Here is a 12,500-nt window from a genome sequence, read left to right on the forward strand (position 1 = left end):
TCATCTCATCTCATATGAGGCACCTTTAGTGGTCTCTTAGTGACGTCTCATCTCATCTCATATGAGGCACCTTTAGTGGTCTCTTAGTGACGTCTCATCTCATTAGTGGCCTCCTAGTGACGTCTAGGACTTCCTGTTTTGGCTAACCGACTTCCCCTCTGCACGTCTCCTCATGTCCTCGGGCTGACGCCTCTGTTCTAGAACCCTCCGGGCATCATGAGTGTTCTGGACGACGTGTGTGCCACTTTGCACGCCAAAGGGGATGGAGCAGACGGCACGCTGCTGCAGAAACTGTCGGGCGCCGTGGGAACACACGAGCACTTCAACAACTGGAACGCTGGCTTTGTTATCCACCACTACGCCGGCAAGGTGAGCACTCGCCACCTGTGGCCCAACAGCAGTACTGCAGTGTGCTTCATCAGCAGTGCAAATCACTTGATGTCTTTAAGCATTACATTTATTTGATGTCTTTAAGCATTAGATGTATTTGATGTCTTTAAGCATTAGATGTATTTGATGTCTTTAAGCATTAGATGTATTTGATGTCTTTAAGCATTACATTTATTTGATGTCTTTAAGCATTAGATGTATTTGATGTCTTTAAGCATTAGATGTATTTGATGTCTTAAAGCATTAGATTTATTTTATGTCTTTAAGCATTAGATTTATTTATTTGTTCATATTGATGGTAATTTGATACCATAGATTTAATAGAGACCCAGTCAGACCAATAGTATGAAAAATCAGGAACAGAGTTTATTTACAATGATGCGCATCAAGGGAGAGACAGCATGACTTCACCTGAAGATCCATCAGCTGCTCTCACTAGACAAGGAAATAGTTAGGGTTTAAGTATCCTTCCAGGCTGACGGGAGATGGCGTTGGTCATCCCATCTCACGTGGACTACACTGAATCAGACCCTGATTAGTGTCAACCTGGCAATCCGGAGCAGATAGCTACTGACGCAGCCATGCAGAACAGTGAAACACTGCAAAGTCATAATATTCCTGCTTATCTCTAAATACAGTCACACACAGATATACACAGGGACAGTACAGATATCATACAGTCATTACATAGAATCATACCTTTAGTATCAAAGGGACCCACTAATGAGAAATGCAGAACATTAAACCACATATTGGAATATTGGGCATAATGTTCTATTCCACTTTCTCTCAGTGTGTATGTTTATTCGTTTGAGGTTTTGTAAAAGTACACTGTAATAGATTGTAAGTATTTTCATACCAGCAAATCCACATAAACCTGATTAAGAGCAATGTATAATAACTGCAGTATGGTAATCCCATCTACATATAAAGCCATAAAGCAATTTAAAAGATTATTTGCCTTTAATTGAGCCTCTTATCAGAAGTGTTTGGAAAGGTTTTTAACGGTCTGATGAATGCTGTTGTCTCGTGTGCACAGGTGTCCTACGACATAAACGGATTCTGCGAGAGAAACCGAGACGTCCTCTTCCCTGACCTCATTGAACTCATGCAGAGCAGCACACAGTGAGTGTCCTCACAGACTCTCAATACTTTCACTAGCATTAAACACCATCGCTAGCATTAAACACCATCACTGCATTAAACACCATCACCAGCATTAAACACCATCACTAGCATTAAACACCATCACTGCATTAAACACCATCACCAGCATTAAGCACCATCACTGCATTAAACATCATCACCAGCATTAAACACCGTCACTGCATTAAACACCATCACTGCATTAAACACCATAATTGCATTAAACACCATCACTAGCATTAAACACCATCACTGCATTAAACACCACCACTGCATTAAACACCATCACTAGAATTAAACACCATCACTGCATTAAACACCATCACTGCATTAAACACCATCACTGCATCACTGCATGAAACACAATCTCTAGCATTAAACACCATCACTGCATTTAAAAGACTGCAAAGACATTCAACATTCAAAAGATCTTTTAGACATTATACTGTATATCACTGACATTCCACTCAGATATTAAAAACTCTAGTTGTCATTAAATACTCTTACTATACAGTACATACTACATACTATCACTACTATTAAATATTCTCACTGCATTTAAATGCTATGACCATGACCAATAAATAATCTTTAAATATCACCATGAAGGCCTACTGGATCACATGATGGTGAGTCCTATCTGTGTTTATTCTTCTCAAGTGTATTGAAGAGGTGGAGTTAACCTGCTGTGTCTTGATTCCTTTAGTGACTTCATCTGCAGCCTCTTCCCAGAGAACCTCAACACGGACAAAAAGAGCCGACCCACCACTGCTAGTTCTAAGATTAGGGTAGGTTACTTGAAAGACGAGTCTTACCTGTGCTTTATCTGAGCTTAAAGGAGAAATCTGCGAATTTTTTCTCACAGATCTCCGTTTCTCGAGGTCACAAGTACTGTCTGTACAAAATGTTTTAAAACAATTGGTTTTACCAAGCTTGCGTTGCTGCTACACTCTGGGGGCATATTAATAGCGCTGTAGCTGCTCATGTTCATGCCCCCAGAGTGTAGCGCTGTAGCTGCTCATGTTCATGCCCCCAGAGTGTAGCGCTATAGCTGCTCGAGAAACGGAGATTTATGTGAAAAATCGCCGGATTTCTCCTTTAAATGAGTGCCGTTCCAGACAACAGCTCTATGTCAGGGCTGGCTCTGTTCTGTTGCCTAGACAACAGCTCCAAGTCAGGGCTGGCTCTGGTCTAGCTCTACTGTTGCCCAGACAACAGCTCTATCTCAGGGATGGCTCTGTTCTGTTGCCTAGACCAGCGTTTCTCAAACTGTGGGTCGCGACCCACTACTGGGTCGCGGAGACATGCTAGGTGGGGTGCGAACTGGACGTGAAAAACAGGAGTTTTTTTATTTTTATTTTTATCTGTAGCCTGGGCCCAGGTAGCACCGATGCGCAATGGACGACTGTGTTATTCACAGGGAAAGCCGTGTCAAGGCAGCTTAGTTAGTCCCGACCTACATGAGATTTTGAACGTTGTTGTGAGAGTGGTGAATTTCATCAAAACCCGGTCCTTAAAGCGTCTATTATTCTCGCGACTTTATGGAAGAGATGGTAGCTGACCAAAAAGGCTGTACTGTTCCCGAGGTAAAGTGCTGTGTCGCGTGTTTTGAGCTCCTCTTCTTGGAGGAAGAGCGATGTTTGAATCTGCAAGCACGCTCACTAATGAACATTTCTTTTGATCTAAGCTGGCCTATCTTAGCGATATATTTGATATATCTTAGCGATACATTTGAGTTAAATGTCTAGTTACAAGGCAAAGACAAGCACCTACCTCACCTAGCAAATAAGATTACTGCATTCACCAAAAAACTTGAGTATGGGACAGGCGCCTCGATCGCAACAGTATTATGCCTTTGAGATTTCTGAGCTGAATCGCTGAAACATCTGATTGGGAGGCACTCTTGTGATCCCATGTATAATTAAACAGTAGGCCTACATCACATCCCTGCAAAGTTTATTTCAAAAATATTTCCCAACCAGCAGTGCTCAGTATGACTGGATTATGGATCCATTTAATGCAGCATGTTGTTGAATATATTGTACAATGCTGTAAAATGGCCTATGCTTCCTAATATGTTGCTGGAAAACAGAAATATGTGTGTTATGTATTTATTTATTATTATATCTGTAGCACCAGCTGATTTTAACTCTGTTGAAGAGGATATATTTAGAACTTGTCATTATTTCAATAAATTTGACAATTTTAAGCTTGACCTACCACTTTCTTAGAGCGATGAGGGACAGGTGGGGCTCGAGAATGCCCCCTTGATCAAAGTGGGGAATGAAAGAAAAAGTTTGAGAACCACTGATCTAGTTTGTTAACTACCACAGTCACGAGTTGGGTCGCGATAGTCTGTCATTTTTAAAAAGTGGGTCCCCAGAAAAAAAGTTTGAGAAACACTGGCCTAGACAACAGCTCTATCTCAGATCTGGCTCTGTTCAGTTGCCCAGACAAGAGCTCTATCTCAGATCTGGCTTTGTTCAGTTGCCTAGACCAGTGTTTTTCAGCCATTTTTAAAGCCACGGTACATTTTTTATATTAGAAAAAATCCTGCGGCACACCACCAACCAAAAATGTAACAGTATTAAACACTGTGGTCTAATATAGTAAAAACTAGATGTACCGCATAGCGGTACAAAATATGACCGCCGCTCAGTCCTGTACTGTACATCCGTTCCGCGAAAATATATCACACTTCAATTTGTCTCCATATTTTACTCCATCCCCCACTCTTGAAACTTTTGTGTATGCTTGTTTGGCATGCCTGAGTGTGTGTGTGCAGCTGCACAGAAAGTAGCCTACTGGTGCTGAAAAGGTGAATAGATTGTAGAATAGCCAAAGAAGATGTAGCATTGTTATAAAACCTTTAAAATCTCTAAACAATCACAAGTAGGGCAGTTCATCACAGTTCATCCATTGCAACTGGATTGATGAAAGGTCACTTACACCTGTAGGCTACATTGTATTTGGGAAAAGCAAAAGGTTATTTGCTTTGTTATATATATCTTTGTTATAATAATGTTATTTATTTATTTATTTATTTATTTATTTATTTATAAACAAAAACATCTCTGTCAGTTCCATGCTGTTTTCAACAGCTATCAAAAACAAAGGTCATTTTTTGATGGATGGATTTTTTGTTTCTTCTTCTACATAAGATTTTAGTCATCTTTAGTTCATGTAATACTTTATTGTCAATGCACAAATTAAGTAACAGTAGTCTGAAACGTTATTGTTAATGCACAAATTAAGTAACAGTAGTCTGAAACGAAATGCTGTTTTACATCTAACCAGTGGTGCAAATAACTGACATGTCCAAATGGGCCTTGATGAAATCATTAAATAGACTGTTCATACACATTTTAACGGGCCAAAGTTGAAGAGCTGTTGTCCGTTATTGTTTGTGCAAATATAGGCTGATTCATGTTCCCTTGCATTGTGTAACTGAGGTCCATGGCTAGTCTGGCTTTCACCAGACCAAGCTCAATCTTTTAAGAAATCAAAAAATAAATAGCGGGCAGATCAGGCTGGGTTCACCCAGCCTAGTCCATAAGCACCCGATATTGTTTAATTTTCCGATTGAGATATCCACGCTCTAGCTATTCTAAATGCAAAAATGCATCAGGGAGTTATGACAAAACTGTAACTAACAAACTAGATCCTAATAGAAAGCTGTTAGCTTCCCTAAGCTACAGGTAGGCTTATAAGGTAGGCCTATTTACAACATAAATTGTCAATTGGCTATGCTGGCGACACAAATAAAATCTCCTTTGGAAACCAATGGCTTACACCTTACAGTATCAAGTGGACTTAAACTGCCATATCGTGGCGAAAAGTTGTAATAAAATTCACGCAACTCCATGAGTCAAGGAAAGCGCGAATGAAGTACTTCTAAATGGGACCCACTACACAGTAGCTTAAGGCAGAGCCCGTCTACGGAGAGCCTCCCCACTCTCCATTAATCCCATTACAAACCGAATTTGGCTGCAGTTCACCAGAGTTCACCTAGATGGCAATCGCCGGCGAGTCCAAAATACATGGGGTCCTATGGAGCTACATGGCTACATTTATTGTTTTCACCTATTTAACAACTGAAACCCTCAGATTTTATTTTATTTTTCGCAAAATGGATATGGATTATTAATCAAAAGTGAAATAATCCGGGAGTCATGTCCTTTCGTTTTCTTACAGGTTGGGTCGTTGCTGCCCATAACACGCTAGCATTGATGCTATGCTATGCTATGATCATGCTAATGAATGACGTCATTGACACGTTTGAAAGGCTTTTTAGAACAATTAAGTGACTTTAAAAAATATAATACTCAACCAAGTGTATTGTCTTTGTCTCCCCTTTCGAATACAATATTCAAATTACTTGGAAAAAAAATTATATCCCGAGAAAAGTGGATTTTGAGGGGTACAGCTCCATAGACCTCCATTCATTCTGGACTCGCCCCAGAAATTTAGATGCAGTACCACACCGAAGAGTTCGAGAGTGAAGGTTCTCCCCTTATTAGACATTCTCTGCTTAAGGTGTGTTGCTATAGCAGCCATAATGAAATGAAGGTGTCATTGTTTGGATACTTCACACACACGTGCTTTTTAATTTCAATACAACTACCAAGCTGGAATCAAAGCACATCGATTCCCCTCTCACACCCTGCACGCACTTAAAACAAAATAAACAGGCGCCTCAGTCTCACGCATGTATAGGCAAAACTGTATCAGACCGGTGTAACGTTGGTAAATCTTCCATTGCACAGAATGATTTTTGTAGCACGTGCAACAAATGACAGTCGAAAGATACAATTACAGTGCTGCTATCAATTTGCTTGGTATAACCGCATTTATAGTTTTCTACAAATGCAATCAATCAAATTGGCCTCCATCACTCAACCAACGCTAACGGTAACATTACCTAGGTCCTTATTGATATTATAAGATTAATGTACCTGCAGTAAAAAAAAGCATGTCCGATAAACATCCTCAGATTTATTTCGCTTCAAGAAGAAATGGGAATTACATTTCATGTGAACATCGTCCCTATCCTTATTAGGCGTTCTCTGCGGTAAACTACAGTCCTTGTAGGAAGCGTCCATTGTTTTTCCAACCCACTTTTAACTTCCAACAAAATTACGCCTCACTGCAACGATCGCCATCTAGTGGACAAACAACTACTTATCGCCAATACTGGAAATGCAGCCATGATGATGATGATGATGAATATTTATTTTGGCTTTCTTTTAATCCTACTGAATTTGTAATTATGTATCGGCCGCTCTAATACCGATAGTATGTGGGTGCCTGTGTGTGTGTGCATGTGTATATGTGTGCACCGCCATCTACAGGCCAATGAGTGTACAGTCACTAAATGTACACATAACCTAATTTTTTAGACCCCATGGATGAAATTCTACGAAAACTTGCCATACCCCAGAGAATGCCAGGTCAATCATACACATAAAATGTGGTGCAGTTCTGAACATCTTAACTGAAGATAGGGGCGATTAAAGCAGAATAATATTGCATTTTCATTTTTCACCGGGGAGGTGCAAATCACAAATGAGTGTTTATGGGCCAGGTTGATGTGGGCCCTTGAGACCAACATACCATAAAAGATTCTTCATCCTCAGTGCCACGGTTCAGGTAGTTATTTAGGAAAAACTGCTTTGCGGTTCGGGGGCCCAGCACGGGGAGTGGCCCTCTGGGACCGAAACAAAATTTTTTCCAGAAAAGTCTAGTGGGGCTACATACCCACCAAATGTCATGTGCCCCGTGGTTCGTGTGTCCCGATATCGTTGACCAAAAATTCAGGAAGTAGATAAAGGGAAAAAAAAAAAAAAAAAAAAAAAGTTGAATCCCTATATGACCGCCACAAGGGCGCGGTCATAATAATGACAATTTAGTCTCTCATTTGTTTACAGTTCAGTTCAGAGTCTGCATTACTTTTTTTTTCAAGGAGGCCTATTTATTTATGTTTAGCCTATTGATTTGCTGTTTTAGGCCCTACGTCTTTTCACCCAGAAAGATTAGAAAGCTAGATAACGGACTGTCCATCGAGTTCTAGCCTAAGTGGCATAGGCTACGTGAACGCGGCCGTCATACTGCTGGATGCAAGCACCTACACGCTCTGGACAACACTAGCTGACGCTCAAAGACACCTGTCTGATTTCCAATCAGAGACACCTGTTTCTCCACTGGCCTCCACTAATTGTTGCCCCCATGATGGCATCGCTATTTACATATGTTCTGGAGCCCAATGCGTTATCTAGCTTTCCAATATCTATTTTTCACCACCAGTTCTCTTGATTAACAAGGTCATTATTGCGCTATTACTGTCACCCCCGGACATGAAAGAGTGTTTATTTAGCAAGTCACTACATTGCAGGCACAGATGCTCAACAATGGCATATCCTAGCCTACTATTTGCAAAGTTTTTGGACCGATTAAGTGAAATTAGACAATTTCTTACGGCACACCTGATGATCTCTCACGGCACACTGGTGTGCCATGGAACAGTGGTTGAAAATCACTGGCCTAGACAACAGCTCTATGTCAGGGCTGACTCTGGTCCAGCTCTGCTGACAACAGCTCTATCTCAGCTCAGGGATGGCTCTGTTCTGTTGCCTAGACAACAGCTCTATCTCAGATCTGGCTCTGTTCAGTTGCTCAGACAACAGCTCTATGTCAGAGATGGCTCTGTTCTGTTGCCTAGACCAGCGGTTCCCAACCACCGGGCCGCAAGCCCGGCACCGGGCAGCAGGACATTCCAACCCGGCCGTAGCCTCCTACGACATGAGTTTAAAAAAATGCATCGCGAACTAAACTAAATTTAATTCGCAATAATGTCACGTTTTACAAGGCATAGGTCTATATGCAGTTGTTTGATTGCACGCATGTTTGCATTTTTGCAAGGTCTATTTTCTTACGCCTGTCTGTCCCGCCTTCAACATTTTTACATATTGCCTTCAGCTGCGCGCAGCCCTCAGGTCAGCTCACTTCACTTGATCAGTTCTTGGCGGCGGTAGTGTCACACGAAGTTAGCTAAACTGCTAGAATGAGCAACAAAAAAAACAAGCATCTTTAGCAGGTCACTGGCCAGAAAGTGTTTGAGTTGCGAGCCGCTGCAGAGATTTCTTACAGAAAAAAGTCACCGTTAGCTGCACATTTTAGTGATGAGGGCTGGGTGTCAAACTTCGCTTACCTGTGTGACATATTCGGGTTGCTTAATGACCTCAACCTGTCACCCAGGGGAGAATGACGACCGTCTTTAAACTGGCAGATAAAGTCGCTGCATTTAAAGCAAGCTTGATTTGTGGGTACCAAGAGTGGATCGGGTGTATTTGATATGTTCTAAACAGTAGTGGGGGTTTTGGGAGAGACTGAGGCAGGGCCCTTTTCTCTGCGCTGGAAAAAGGACACCTTGTTGCGCCTCAAAATGAGTTTGAGCCGCTACTTCCCATCCTTCAAAGATCCACATAAGGAAAACTCTCTGGCAGGTTTTGATCAAAACCAAAACAGAATATCCTGTGATAGCCGTAAAAAGCTTGAAAAAACGCTTTCCACCACGATTCATGCGAGGGGTTTTGGCAACTAAGACCAATCGACTGGACATTTCAAAACACACTGAGGGTGTCACTGTCTTCCATCACCCCCAGATGGAAGCTTGTTGCAGGGAAACAAGCAGGGCTCACACTGATTATATTAAGTAATGCACGCTTAGTTCCCATGTTTTGATCCCATATTTTGTTAAGCATGTTCACACTTTTAGCTTCAAGTTGTTCAATATTCATAGTTCATATTGTTCAATTTTCACTTCTTCAAGTTCACATTTTTCACAAGAGATCGTTACCTTCACTGTTCATACATAACTGGAGCTAGTTCTTTTCAAGTAATGCATGCACAAAACACATATGGAACATGGAACCCCCTAACCCCCACCCACCCCTCGGCCAGTCCGTGAAAAAAAAAAATAGAATCAAACCGGTCCATGGTACATAAAAGGTTGGGGACCCCTGGCCTAGACAACAGCTCTATGTCAGGGCTGACTCTGGTCCAGCTCTACTGATGTCCAGATCAGTGAAAGCTCTGTAGTGTATGTTGCCAGGCTGACCCCTGTGCTTGTGTGTTGTGCTGCCCACAGAAACAGGCCAATGACCTGGTGAACACGCTGATGAAGTGTACGCCCCACTACATCCGCTGCATCAAGCCCAACGAGACCAAGAGGCCCAAAGACTGGGAGGAGAGCCGGTGAGCATCTCTCTGTCTGTGATCCATCTGTCTGTTCCTCTCTCTCTCTCTGTCCATCTCTCTCTCTCTCTCTTACTACATCTCCCTCTTTGCTCTATCTCTCTCTCCATCTCTCTCTCTCTCTCTGTCCATCTCTCTCTCTCTCTGTCTTTCTACATCTCCCTCTTTGCTCTATCTCTCTCGTTCTGAATGCCCCTCCCGCACTCTTTCTCTCTCTGTAAAATAGCATAGTTGGATGTGCATAGCTCTAATGAAAACCTTCTGGGATGTCCAGGATGGAGATGATTAAATTGTAAGGTTTGTGTCCAAGTACTACGGCCAGTTCACTGCTCTCATGAATTTATTCTGGTCTTCAACACTGGATCTGAAAAGAGTGGATCATGAGCAGAACTGGTTCTGATTAGGGGTTCTGATGAGATCTGTAGCGTATCAGGTCCAGAAGCACGTGTGTGTGTTTGGTGTTGAGTGCAGCCCATGACTGAGCAGGTGTGTGTGTTTGGTGTTGAGTGCAGCCCATGACTGAGCAGGTGTGTGTGCCCACAGGGCGAAGCATCAGGTGGAGTACCTGGGCTTACGCGAGAACATCAGGGTGAGACGGGCAGGGTTCGCCTACCGCAGAGTCTTCAACAAGTTCCTCCAGAGGTGAGTTCCCCCCCGTCCAGACCAGCGTGTGTGTGTGTGTGTGTGTGTGTGTGTGTGTGTGTGTGCCTTCGCTTACTGGGCTTCAGAGGTCAATCTGTAGGGATCACCTGTGTGGTTTTCATTACTGAATCCTGGACCACTAGACCGATTGTGTGGACGTTTCCGCATACACACAAGCTGTGTTGATAGAACTTCTGCTGAGTGTGCTTTAAAGATTAAAGACAGAGAGAACTTGACACAGGGACATCAGGCTACATCACAGGGACATCAGGACATCAGGCTACTTCACAGGGACATCAGGACATCAGGCTACATCACAGGACTGCACTGGACCAATGTGTAGATATCATCTGTTTTTTAAATGACTCAAATCCTGGACCACAGTTTGCATAGACATGTGCTTACACACACACACAAGTAAGCATGAACATCCTCCGTCTGTGTCACTGTGATGCCTGCAGGTGTGTCTCTTCACTAGCTGCAGCAGGTCTCCCTGCTTGTTATGTGTGGCGTGGGATTTCCTTGTGTGTGTGCATGTGTGTGTGTGTGCTGAATGTTTGTTATGTGTGGCGTGGGATTTCCTTGTGTGTGTGTGCGTGTGTGTGTGTGTGTGCGTGTGTGTGTGTGCGTGTGTGTGTGTGTGCTGAATGTTTGTTATTTGTGCCGTGGTATTTCCTTGTGTGTGTGTGCGTGTGTGTGTGTGCTGAATGTTTGTTATGTGTGGCGTGGGATTTTCTTGTGTGTGTTCGTGTGCGTGTGTGTGTGTGTGCTGAATGTTTGTTATGTGTGGTGTGGGATTTCCTTGTGTGGTGTGTGTGTGTGTGTGGTGTGTGTGTATGTATGTGTGTGTATGTGGTGATTGGGTTCCAGGTTGCTTGGCATGGGATGTGGTCTGTGTGGTTGGGATGAACAGGTGTGTTTGCAAATTGATGCTGGTTGTAATATTCCTCTGAGGGTGATGGTGTTAACCATGTGTATGTGTGTGTGTGTGTGTGTGTGTGTGTGTGTATTCTGTGTGTTATGGCTGCTGTGGGTTTGTGGTGTGTGTGATGGTTGCTGTGTGTATGTAGTCTGATAATTCCAGCTGTGTGTTAATGGTGTGTACGTGAGGTGTGTGTGTGTGTGTGTGTGTGTGTGTGTGTGTGTGTGTGAGGTATGTGTGTATAATTCTGGTTGTATTTGCCCTGAGTATGATAAAGACTGTGTGTTTGAGGTATGTGTGCGTGCTGTAGTCCCCGTGTGTAATCCCAGCTGTGTGTGTGTGTGTGTGTGCGTGGGTGCGGCGCGTGCGCTATTGCGTGCGTCGCGTGTCGGCGGCGCGTACGTGCGATGCCGGCGTGCGTGTGTGTGTGCGCGTGCGTGCGTGTCGCGCATGCGTGTGTGGTGTGTGGGGTGGCGCCGAGGCACCCCATCCCGATCCAGAGACATGGCCGGGCTGGTGTGGGCGAGAGGAGGACGGTGTGCTCCACCTTCTGCGCTCCGTCAACATGGACACTGACCAGTACCAGATGGGCCGCTCCAAAGTGTTCGTCAAGAACCCCGAATCGGTACGAATCACACCCACACTGCAGCCGCGGCAGGTACCGATCCAAATCCGATCCAAATCCGATCCAAATCCGATCCGCATCCGATCCAAATCCGATCCAGAGCTATTGGACAGGTGGCAGATCTGAGCCAAAGCTGCTCAGTAGACAGAGACTCAACACGTAGATGGAGTAGATGACAACACCACCACCACATATATTACATATCACATGCTATAAGATACATATATTACATATCACATGCTGTAAGATACATATATTACATATTACATGCTGTAAGATACATATATTACATATCACATGCTATAAGATACATATATTACATATTACATGCTATAAGATACATATATTACATATTACATGCTATAAGATACATATATACATGCTATAAGATACATATATACATGCTATAAGATACATATATACATGCTATAAGATACATATATCACATGCTATAAGATACATATATTACATATCACATGCTATAAGATACATATATTACATATTACATGCTATAAGATACAT

At 42.9% G+C, this 12,500-nt stretch overlaps 1 protein-coding gene across 1 annotated transcript in view; it reads left to right on the forward strand.

The window, feature by feature from the left end:
- The window catches only part of myo1f (myosin IF), a 54,756-nt gene that overhangs the window by 24,840 nt on the left and 17,416 nt on the right, over window positions 1-12,500 (forward strand). Inside the window, 6 exon segments of the mRNA XM_048253340.1 lie at window positions 202-369; window positions 1,430-1,515; window positions 2,243-2,324; window positions 9,683-9,789; window positions 10,333-10,435; window positions 11,835-11,978. Of these exon segments, the coding sequence (XP_048109297.1) occupies window positions 202-369; window positions 1,430-1,515; window positions 2,243-2,324; window positions 9,683-9,789; window positions 10,333-10,435; window positions 11,835-11,978 (690 nt within the window).

The sequence above is a fragment of the Alosa alosa genome, chromosome 9 (assembly GCF_017589495.1).
Source record: "Alosa alosa isolate M-15738 ecotype Scorff River chromosome 9, AALO_Geno_1.1, whole genome shotgun sequence".
Classification (NCBI taxonomy): Eukaryota; Metazoa; Chordata; class Actinopteri; order Clupeiformes; family Clupeidae; genus Alosa; species Alosa alosa.